General features: G+C 47.6%; 1 protein-coding gene across 4 annotated transcripts in view; it reads left to right on the top strand.

Annotated features, from left to right (window-relative positions):
• MDGA2 (MAM domain containing glycosylphosphatidylinositol anchor 2) overlaps window positions 1-12,047 on the top strand; it is a 954,572-nt gene that overhangs the window by 633,550 nt on the left and 308,975 nt on the right. For all 4 annotated transcript variants that reach the window (XM_089657421.1, XM_089657420.1, XM_089657423.1 and 1 more), the window contains exon 5: window positions 4,525-4,657. In XM_089657421.1, coding sequence (XP_089513547.1) covers window positions 4,525-4,657 — 133 coding nt within the window. The remainder of the gene's footprint in view (window positions 1-4,524; window positions 4,658-12,047) is intronic.

Here is a 12,047-nt window from a genome sequence, read left to right as displayed (position 1 = left end):
AGTACCCTGTTCCTACTCGCTGCACCTATCCTGCCTTTAATCCTGTAAAAAAGCCCTCTGTAGCAACTGCTCCCTCTCCTGTTCCATCCTCCAGTTCTTCTCTGTCTCCAGCTGCTCCATTCGTTTGCAGACCTGCGTTTACTTGCAGTGCTCCAGTAGTTAAAACCAGAAAAAAGCAAAAATTCTTTCCAACCAATACCATCCTGCCAGTATCCAAACCGGTGAGCCTGCCTTCCGTGGTTCAGACTGAAGCCTCTACGCGGCCTGAAGCCTCTCCTCGGCCTGAAGCCTCTCCTCGGCCTGAAGCCTCTCCTCGGCCTGAAGCCTCTCCTCGGCCTGAAGCCTCTCCTCGGCCTGAAGCCTCTCCTCGGCCTGAAGCCTCTCCTCGGCCTGAAGCCTCTCCTCGGCCTGAAGCCTCTCCTCGGCCTGAAGCCTCCCCTCGGCCTGAAGCCTCCCCTCGGCCTGAAGCCTCCCCTCGGCCTGAAGCCCCTACTCGGCCTGAAGCCCGTACTCGGCCTGATGCCCGTACTCGGCCTGTTGCCCGTACTCGGCCTGATGCCCGTACTCGGCCTGATGCCCGTACTCGGCCTGATGCCCGTACTCGGCCTGATGCCCGTACTCGGCCTGATGCCCGTACTCGGCCTGATGCCTCTACTCGGCCTGATGCCTCTACTCGGCCTGATGCCTCTACCCAGCATGATGAACTGATCCAGCCTGACGATCCTATTAGGCCAGTTGACTCGATGCCCGCTGTTGATCCAGATGATCCGGTACCTGATCCGGTGCCCGCTGTCGTGCCAATTGACTCAGAGCCCGCTGTCGTACCTGGTGACTCGGTGCCCACTGCCTTGCCAGATGACGCGGTGCCCTCTGGCAAGCCAAATGACCTGATGCCTGGTGACCTAGTGTCCGCTGTCATACCTGATGACCCGATGCCCGCTGTCGAGCCAGACAATCCGGTACCTGATGACCCGGTGCCCACTGTCGTGCCTGTTGACTCGGAGCCCACTGCCTTGCCAGATGACGCGGTGCTCGCTGTCGAGCCAAATGACTTGATGCCTGGTGACCCGATGCCCGCTGTCCAGTCAGACGATCCAATGTCTGACCCAGTGCCCACGGTCATACCAGTTGACTCGGAGCCCACTGCCTTGCCAGATGACGCGGTGCCCGCGGTCGAGCCAAATGACCTGATGCCTGGTGACCCGATGCCCGCTGTCCAGCCAGACGATTCAATGTCTGCCCCGGTGCCCGCGGTCATGCCAGTTGACTCGGAGCCCACGGCCTTGCCAGATGACGCGGTGCCCGCGGTCGAGCCAAATGACCTGATGCCTGGTGACCCGATGCCCGCTGTCCGGTCAGACGATCCAATGTCTGACCCAGTGCCCGCGGTCATACCAGTTGACTCGGAGCCCACTGCCTTGCCAGATGACGCGGTGCCCGCTGTCGAGCCAAATGACCTGATGCCTGGTGACCCGATGCCCGCTGTCCAGCCAGACCATCCAATGTCTGACCCAGTGCCTGCGGTCATACCAGTTGACTCGGAGCCCACTGACGTGCCTGGTGTCTCGGTGCCCGCCGCTCCGCCTGGGGGCCCGAGACCTGTCGCTCCTCCTGGGGGTCCGGCGCCCGCCGCTCCGCCTGAGGGCCCGAGACCTGTCGCTCCACCTGGGGGTCCGGCGCCCGCCGCTCCGCCTGAGGGCCCGAGACCTGTCGCTCCATCTGGGGGTCCGGCGCCCGCCGCTCCGCCTGAGGGCCCGAGACCTGTCGCTCCTCCTGGGGGTCCGGCGCCCGCCGCTCCGCCTGAGGGCCCGAGACCTGTCGCTCCTCCTGGGGGTCCGGCGCCCGCCGCTCCGCCTGAGGGCCCGAGACCTGTCGCTCCGCCTGGGGGTCCGGCGCCTGCCGCTCCGCCTGAGGGCCCGAGAACTGTCGCTCCGCCGGGGGGTCCGGCGCCCGCCGCTCCGCCTGAGGGCCCGAGACCTGTCGCTCCTTCTGGAGGTCCGGCGCCCGTCGCTCCGCCTGAGGGCCCGAGACCTGTCGCTCCGCCTGGGGGCACGATGCCTGTCGCCCCGCCTGGGGGCCCGATGCCTGTCGCCCCTCCTGGGGGCCCGATGCCTGTCGCCCCTCCTGGGGGCCCGATGCCTGTCGCCCCTCCTGGGGGCCCGATGCCTGTCGCCCCGCCTGGGGGCCCGATGCCTGTCGCCCCGCCCGGGAGCCCGGTGCCTGCCGCTCCGCCCGGGGGCCCGGTGCCTGCCGCTCCGCCCGGGGGCCCGGTGCCTGCCGCTCCGCCCGGGGGCCCGGTGCCTGCCGCTCCGCCCGGGGGCCCGGTGCCTGCCGCTCCGCCCGGGGGCCCGGTGCCTGCCGCTCCGCCCGGGGGCCCGGTGCCTGCCGCTCCGCCCGGGGGCCCGGTGCCTGCCGCTCCGCCCGGGGGCCCGGTGCCTGCCGCTCCGCCTGGTGGCCCGCTGCCTGCTGCTTCGCCTGGTAATCCGATGTGCCTCTGCCCGGAGTCCTGCCCGATGTGCCTCTGCCCGGAGTCCTGCCCGATGTGCCTCTGCCCGGAGTCCTGCCCGATGTGCCTCTGCCCGGAGTCCTGCCCGATGTGCCTCTGCCCGGAGTCCTGCCCGGTGTGCCTCTGCCCGGTGTGCCTCTGCCCGATGTGCCTCTGCCCGGAGTCCTGCCCGATGTGCCTCTGCCCGGAGTCCTGCCCGATGTGCCTCTGCCCGGAGTCCTGCCCGGTGTGCCTCTGCCCGGTGTGCCTCTGCTCGATGTGCCTCTGCCCGGAGTCCAGCCCGGTGTGCCGCTGCCCGGAGTCCTGCCCGGTGTGCCAGTCTTTGATATCCCGCCAGTTGCCAGACCCGGGCGGTGGAACATTTTGCCCAGCTAGGACTGTTTGGAGCGTCCTGAGGCCGCTCCTTGAGGGGGGGGTACTGTTAGGAATGGACTGGCCAGCAATGGTGGGACTCACCTGCCTTTTGATCTGCAGTACCAGGGCTGGCCAGCGGGTGTTCCCTGCAATCAGAGACTCAACTTTGCAGCCAGCTAACACCTGTAACTGATGATGCTGGGGTATTTAAGGGATGGCCAGACCCACAGACTCTGCCTTGGTGTTGTGTTGCTCTTGGCCTTGTATCCTGTTCCTGCTCTCTGTTCCTGTCTGATTCTCTGCTACCTGTCCTGATCCCTGGCTTGTGACCCTGACCATCTCTCTGCTTGACCCTCTGTACTACGCTGCTTGCTACCTGCTGAACCTGGCCTGTGACCCCGACCATTCTCTGCTTGCTCCCCCTGTACCTACCTGCCCTATTGATATTGACCCGGCCTGCCTGACGACGCTTGCTTGTATATACTGTTATCTGTGGGTGGTTGGTTTGGTTTGGTTGCACTGTGTTATGTTTTAGTATTGCACTGCGTTTATGTTTGTATTGTTAGTGTTAATAAATTGTATTGTTTATCACATATCTGAAGTCTGCGTTTCCCTGCATCAGTCACACACCTCTGGTCATACCTGGGAGCCCTGACACTACACTAATTCTCCTACTGGCTACAGGTGACATGAAATTTTTTTAGTCCCACTGACTACCAAACCCGAGACATTGTCTACTTTCACTGGCCACAGTCTGACCACCCCTAAAGTCTAAAGCACATTTAAACTGGCCTTTGGACCAGGGGTGTCAAACAGGTGGCCCTCCAGCTGCTGCAAAACTACAAGTCCCATCATGCCTCTGCCTTTGGGAGTCATGCTTCTGTCAATCTTGCAATGACTCATGGGACTTGTAGTTCGGCAACAGCTGGAGGGCCACCAGTTTGACACCTGTGGTTTAGAAGGTTTGGAGACCCCTGACCTTAGGTGATCAGGAAGGAATTTTGTTCACTGTTGATGCAAATCGAAGATGTTTTGCCTTTTTCTGTAGGGTTCTGTTTATGGAGGTTTACTATTATTGATTTAAGTTGATGGGTTTGTGTCCATCAACCTGATTAACTATGTTTGGGCTTATATTTAAATTGGAACTTCACACTCTCAATCAGCAGACGATTTTTAATCCTTATGCTGCTAAGATTAGAAAATAGGAAAGTATTTTATATTTACTTTTTTGTTTTGTTCTTTTTCTTCAGTTCTTTATTTACTTTCTGGTTTCTAGGCCTAGGCAAATAATGTCATACATCCCATAAGGCTTCATAGGATATTTTCTTTCATCTGGAGGAGGGGAGGAGGGATTTTATCAGGTAAGCACACCCTCTGGCATGCGTGCATTAGTATAGAGCAGATGGATTCCAGGAAGTAGATGATATGTGAATCATTTGCCCTTACTCAAAATGGCCACAGTCAAAAATGTTAGGAAGGGGTGCTTTTCAAAGAGATTTCTCAACAAAACAAAGCATGGAGACATGGATGGGTGGGTGAGTTGAGAGTTGCTCTCTGTGTTTAATGTAGTCTGATTCTCTGTCACCAGTTAACCTTTTAGATGTAGACTAATATAAAATTAGAGGTGTCCAGCCTAATGCCTTTTCATGTCTTTTCTTCACCAGGGTGAAACCAAAATTTTGAAGCTGAAAAATCTTCGACCTCAGGATTATGCCAATTACACCTGTATCGCCTCTGTGCGAAATGTCTGCAACATTCCTGACAAGATGGTTTCCTTTAGGCTATCCAATAGAACAGGTAGAATATTGTTTACAGGTCCTTTAGTGTGTTGGTATGTCTGGCTGGCTAACTTTTCTATTCTTTTCTCTGTAGTTTTAGGCTCCATGCACACTGGCTTAAAAAAATGCTGCTTCTAGAGGAGTTTAGTGTTTTGCCTGTAGAAGCAACTAATGTTATCCTATGTGTCCATGCACATTAGGTAGTTTACAGGCATTTTGTAAGCTCAGCATTTAGAGGAAGAAAAAACCCTTCTTTTTTGTGTTTTTTTGAGCACTATTTCTGGCAGAAAAAAATGCTAAATGCTCTTAAACGCTAATACAAAAAACAACTAATGTACATGGAGGTTTACTGTAAACTGTTTTCTGTTTCCCTTTGCTTATAATTAGATTGTCATTTGTTTATCTTCACCAAAACGTCCAAAATTATTTACATTGATTTTTTTTTTTTTTTAGAATTCCAAGTTTGTACACAATGAATGTGGCATTTAGGATACAATCAGCCCTTAATTCAGTTTAAATGATATTGAGACCTTCTCAGCTTCTATTGACCACCAGATCAATGATTCCATAGACAGTGAATGAACCTTACCTGACATTTTTTGGATGGTTTGGTTAACATTCTAATGTCTGCTCAGTGATGTTAGGGTCACTGGAAAGAATAGCAGTCAGGTTATAAAAACCCAACTTCTACTGTTTACTCCCTGATAAGCTACTTCCAGGGCCAATTGCAGAGGTGTCCTCTGTATTGTATTTACTGAATGCTGCCTACAGGTTGACTACACTAAAAGAGCTGGTAGGAGCAAAAGTGTGTGTTTTTTTTTTTTTTTTGTCAGAGGAGGCTTTGTAATTTATTTGCATAGAGTAGAGAGGTGGTTAAAACCTGTCAGTTTGTTTTTTTTGTCATCTGTGTCGCATTGGCGAGATTTCTGTACACTTGCTCAAGTCTCAATAGGAAGTAAGAAGAAATTTCTGTTATGGTGGCAACCACAAAAATGTTGATTTTACATTGCAAGGGAAGTTGCACTTTGAAAGGGAATTTTCCCTAGAGCTTCATAATCCAGGACTTCCATCATCCAATCATGTGTAAGCAAAAATGCTATTTTATTTTCATTTTCTTGCTCGTAATTGGATATAGTTCACAAAGTGAAACTCCACCACATTCACTACGCTCTGAGGCAAAATCCTTGCAAAGTGAATAGCCGCTTTTATCATTATTAAATCAAACCCCAATGGCCACCAGGGCAAACAGAGATATTAGCTAAAAAGCTTTTTTGTTTTTTTTTTCCTTTGCACATGATTGGATATTCCAGAGGATGGGATCTATCCCCTGAGCACCCCTCCATGTATCCCAGTAGGGGACCTATGTGATGAAAAAATAAGTTAAGTAAAAAAATGAAAGTTACACCCAAGCACTTACAATCCCCCTCCCAAAAATGTTTGAAGCCACCACCCCCAGATACACAAACGCGTTGGGGTGCCTATGCATGAAAACATTGCAATATACATGTTACACATTGCCGTGCACATCAGAGAGAGAGCAACAATTTTAGCACTAGAGCTCCTGTGTAATACTAAACTGATGACCTGTAGGGGTTTTTAAAGAGTAGCCTATGGAAAATATAGGTTACTGAAGTTTGTCACCATATCACAGGTGTATACTATTTGAAGGTTTGACATGTTGGGTATCTATTTATATCACACAACCTCATCTTTTATATTTTACAAACAAATGGGTAATTTATAGCATTTGTCTGCCCTAAAATTATCTTTAGTTTATTTTTTACTAAAATTCTGTTTTTCTAGACCTTTGTGCTAATATTGTGTAACATAAAAAAATGAAACTACCACTATTTAATTTTTTAGGGTGTCTGCTTTCAGAAAATATATAATGTTTTGGGGTTTTATGGAATCTTCAGGGCTACAATAATTTTTTAAATGTGTGCAAAAATATGCAAAATGTCTCTGGCAATGAAAGAATTAATCACCTCTATTGAATCTCCCTGTAGGGATACAGACAAACTTGACCAGAGGTTCTTACTTTCACCACTCCATCCACAACCTATAAAGTTGGCTTTATGCACACTTTAACAACGACTTTATTAAAAATTAGTAATACAAAGACATGAGACCAGTGGTGTCGCTACAGTTGGGCAAGGGGGTGTTATTGCCCCCCTAGGTTATTTCTTCCCCCCCTCCATGTGCTCCCCCTGCTAAATTAAGCTGCTGGGCAGTGGCAGAACTGCCAGGGTTGCAGTGAGCAGGCCCTAGCATTGTGCAATCTGGGGGGGCTCTGTCAAGTGGAATGGGGCCCCACTGCCATTATAGACAGTATCAGGACCGTGGGTGGACTGGGTCAGGGGGTGCCCTAATGCACTGCAAAAAAGGCCACACCACTTCCCTCTGCAGCCACACCAATGGCGCTAAGTAAAAACCAGCTCCACTATGTTAATACAGCGCTGACCTGAAGTCTCCTCCCTCTCTGCACTCTCCAGCACCCTTGTTCAGTGTTCTCCAGTGCTGCCTACAGAAAAAAAAATACAGATGGAGGTGAAGCTGCTGGCTGGTGCTGATCCCGCCAGGAGGGTTGCCTGTAGAGGTATACTTTGTGCCTTCCCCCCATATATTATTCCTAGAGTCGCCACTGCATGAGACACAGTGGAGAAGGCAATCTACATAAAATAATTAATTATTAGCCATGACTATTTCATAGAGTGTTGTAATACAAGTTGGATTAGGAAACGACAGTGCAATACAATTGACATCACCAAAGGTATAAAGAACACCACCTGCTGCACAACAAACGGAGGGGGGAGAGAGGAGAAGGGAAGGACTGGTGAGATGAAGTGGAGGGAAGTTTGTGCACACTGTAATATTAGCATTTAATGCATACGTCTGTTCATACTTTAGAATACTACCCAAGCAATTTGAGATGGGAAAATATCCCTGAAGGGACATAGCAAAAAATAAATGGACTGGGGTTTGAACCCTTTCCTACACTGTCCAAAAAAAAAAAAAAAAAGATCCCTGTATGTTTACTTTTGATCCCCGAATCATATAAGTGCTTTATGATTCCTGGCAGAATGTCTAGAACGAGAACACATACTTACAACTTCACCCAAAACATTGCATGTAAGGATCAAAATGCATCAAGAGCAGGAAACATATAAAACAGTTCTAGCAAGCTGTGAAATATTTTATGGTTGTCATGTGTAAATGTAAGGAAAACTAGATGTGTTGTTAGGGTAGGTTATATATAGCCATATCCAGCTGGATTTATTTGATTAGTTTAATTTACTCTGACACTATCTTGAAACTATGTGTAATTAGTGTTTAGATGTATAATTAATATTTAGATATAAACTGAGATTTAAGATAGGCCCATAATTCTCTGCTATTTAGAACAAACATCGGCTTCTTTATTCTTATCATTGTGGCATAATCATACCAACCACAAGAGCACTGCCTAACGGATTAATTTGTGATTTTAATTTATTTGCATCCGGCTAAAATAAGCAAATTAATTTTGTTTGACTGGAATGGGCAGTTCTGACATGAGGAAGGTGAACTTCGATCATCAGGATAAGAAGTGATAGGAATTCTTTCCAACATCGACCCAACAAAAACACATTTTTAGTAGGAGGAGCTAAGTTGGAACTTATTCTGATTTTTTTTTTTTTCGTTTTTTTTTCTATAGCAATGGTTGCACCCCCATTTCTTATATAGAAATCATGGGGAGAAAGTCACAGGGGGTCAAAGACAGAAATAACAACTTGACAGAAACTTGAACTTTTACCTCGCTATCCAAAACTGAAAAAATAAAATTTTGACTTGTGTAGGGCTTTAATTTACTTGTTTCAGTTAGTCTATCATTCCTTTGCCCAGTCATTGCCCCGAAATGATGGACAGCTTAAACCAGTGTCCAAGAGGTAGTGGTAGAGGAAGGCGGGACATGAATTTTCACAGGTTATCAAAATGCAGATGAAGTTCTTGAGCCCAAATGACCTGTATTCAGCAGCTCACCAGAAAGACCTGCCAGGAGAGGACATTGACCCAAATTGACAAATCCAAATTTAGTGAATGCTGCTGTCAGACTTATCCACCTTAGCAACTGTCTATTGTCTGCTACTCCTCTCTGCCAATCCCTTCATTGGCTTCCTCTCACCCAACGAGTTAAATTCAAAATATTTATAACAACTTACAAAGCCATCCACAATCTGGCCCCAGCTACATCACTAACCTAGTCTCAAAATACCAGCTTAATAGTTCTTGTTCTTCCCAAGATCTCCTGCTCTCTAGTTCCCTTGTCACTTCCTCCCATGCTCACCTCCAGGACTTCTCCAGAGCCTCCCCCATGCTTTGGAATTCCCTACCCCAACCTGTTCGACTGTCACGATATAAGGTCAGGTTCAGAGACCAGTTGCTACAGCAGTTGTAAGGCTTACCTGAAACCAGCAGGTTTGGTACACCAGCGGCCCACCCTGGGAATGACGCAGGCTCACCTGAGGTGCGGGGTCTAAGCATCCACCGGTCTTCCCCAGAGCTCCTAATGGTGGAGATGGATTTGGCTGCGTGCGAATACCAGGTTGCAGATCTCAGGATCACCCCACCAGGGAATGAGTAGGCTGGAAACCAAAAGCGGATCAAACAGTTCAGGGATCAAACAGAAGCAGAGTCAGTCACAAGCCAAGGGTCGGTCACCAATGGTAGTAGATAGGATGAGGCAGAATCGTAGTCAGTAGCAAGCCAAAGGTCGGTAACGTAGATGAAGACAGCAGCAGGAACAGTAAGCGGGATATTGGCTGGTAAGGCACAATAATCTGGCAAGGAGGAAGTGCATGGACATGGCTTTTATAAGGAAGTTCATGGGAGGAGCAAGGAGTTCAAGGTTCAAGAGAAATCAAGGCACAAGGCAGGATTATCCAAGAATTGTCAAGGGAGCTGTCCAGCATTCCAGATAGCTCAGTGAGAAGAGACATTGCCTCCCACTGCAGAAGGACCAGGTTCGATCCCAGGCTCTGACATCGACTGTATCCTACAGTATTTTCTTTTTGACGAAAACCCCTTCTCTTCAGAAAGGCCTATCCTGCCCCTATCTAATAACTGTTCTTTTATTGTCTCCGTCAGCTCATCTCCCACAGTTATTTTACTTTAGTATCACTTGACCCTCCCTTTTAGATTGTAAACGCTAATGATGAGGGCCATCTGGTTCCTCATGTTTTCAATTGTTTTGTAACTGTACTATCTGCCCTCACGTTGTAGAGCACTGCACAAACTGTTAGCATTATTTAAATACTGTATAATAATAGGTCAAAGAGCACTAAATGAAAAATACATCCAAAGTTTTTATTGTCCAACTGGTTACAACAAGCAGGGCAAACACAGCAGTCAACACATTTCAGAGGTCCCTTCTACCATGAACACCAGCAATGATTGCTTATAACATCATCTGCCGGCAGATCAGTGTGCTTAGGAGTATTTCTGAGTCCTGTTAGCAATCTGCCACTTCATCCTGACCAGATTGTGTGGCCCCTGAAATGCAGTGGCTGCCTCCTGCCCTTCTTGTTGTTGCCAATTGAACAATAAAGACTTTAATGAATAGCTGATGTATGATGACCTGAAACCAAGTCCGCCCTTTATTTAACCTTTCTCGGGCAACATTCTTTGAGTCCTTTTGACTACTAAGGATTTTGATTTTGGTGCTCTCAGCTTAAATCAGTGGGCTGCACTCACTATAGTGTTAGATTTCTTAAAGTCAATATTTCCATTCTTGACGCAAATAAGTCCAGTGTTTCCTTCATATTCTGCTCCATCAGCTGATTACAGCTTTACCCCTCCTATTTCCAAAGTGTACAAACCTATCATCGATGGATATGCACATTTTGACTTTGGATAAAAAGTTATAAGCTAGGTAATTTTTTCTGTCTCCAACCACTCCTCGTAGACGCCATGCAGGGAGCAGAGCCACATGACTGTCACAGAAAGCGCATATCTTTCTTTTTCTTGTGGGCTGTACTTGGCAGTCTGGAATTATTTTCTGTATACAAAGCAATAGGCAAGATAGAGGAACCCTGTGAGGAAATAAGTGAGTCTCGGGGGACCAACTGGAGCAGCGTTTTTCTATCTTCTTATAAATAGAATAATTCATATTTGACAGTGCTTTTTGAAAACATTGGCAAAGGAAAGGCTTTATGCATGCATACATGGCAATATACAGCAAAATGTACATATCAAAATATGTTAGTGCATTTATGGAGAACAACATATGGTTCAGAAGCAGTGTTCTGTTCCCTTTATTCAAAGCACAATTGAGCATTCAGTGTAAATTTGTTAAATGCATTCCAAACAAAAAGCGTACAGAGTCTTACAATTAGTTTTATTTACAGTAGAAAGCAGTCACAGCCTCAGTAGACAAGTCTGTCCACTGACAACATGTTATAGAGAGAGGTTTTTGCCCTTTATGTAGAAGCAGTGGTCTCTCTACAGAGGTCCAATGTCCTATTTCTCCGGCAAAGGTCAGGCTTTTCTGTTAATGCTGTGGCTGCTTTTGATTTAAAAAAAGCAAACTGTAAGACTGAAGCACCTGAAACATGATTTAAACTGAAGGTTCACTTGATCTCAAAATTATCATGCTTAGCTCTATGCTTTTTCATTCTGTAGGTGAATGTTGTACGTCATGAGTGTATCTTTAAGCCAGCTGTGTGTGAGAGTATTTTGTTGTTTAAACTGGATAAATGTACTAAAATTTTACTAAACTTTTCGAGTTAATTTTCCATCAGTTTTGATTTGCAGTTAAAATATATTATTATCATGATTTTAATATCTTTAAACGTGAGAAATGTCTCCATATATTACTTTTGGGGGAACCCAAGCCATATGCCAGTGTCGGAATGTAAAGCCATATATGGGGCTGCCTCACACCTACATTTCCAAAATGCATGCAATTTTTTGCACGTGTTTTGAAGAGATCTTACAGTGGTTCTAAAAGCTGACAGGTTTTTTATCTTAATACAGTTTCTGTATTAAGGGATAAAAAATTTTATATGCTGCTTCTCCGTATACTTACAATCTCAATCCAGCACTGTGCATGAGAGCAGCGGCTCTCTTGGCTCTTTCCCTCCTCATAGGCTCCTGCTGCTGTCAATTACAGCCAGTGAGGAGGGAGCAGGGGAGAGGTCAAGTCAAACTTAGTGTGTCTAATGGCACACAAAGCTGGACCAGGACCAAGCCTGCACAAGTGCCCCTATAGCAAGCAGCTTGTTATGATGGCCACTCAATGGGGAGAGGAGCCATAAGCACTAGTGTGGGACCTGAGAAGAGGAGAATTGGTGCTTCTCTGTGCAAAAGCATTGCACAGAGGATGCAAGTATGACTTGTTTGTTATTTTTAAAAAAAATGCAATTACAAAAACG

Source organism: Staurois parvus, unplaced genomic scaffold, assembly GCF_062004578.1.
Source record: "Staurois parvus isolate SC_StPar_1 unplaced genomic scaffold, SC_StPar_1.0 ptg000997l, whole genome shotgun sequence".
Taxonomy (NCBI): Eukaryota; Metazoa; Chordata; class Amphibia; order Anura; family Ranidae; genus Staurois; species Staurois parvus.
The sequence above is the reverse complement of the archived record's forward strand: the minus strand, read 5'-3'. Positions and strand labels throughout refer to the sequence as shown.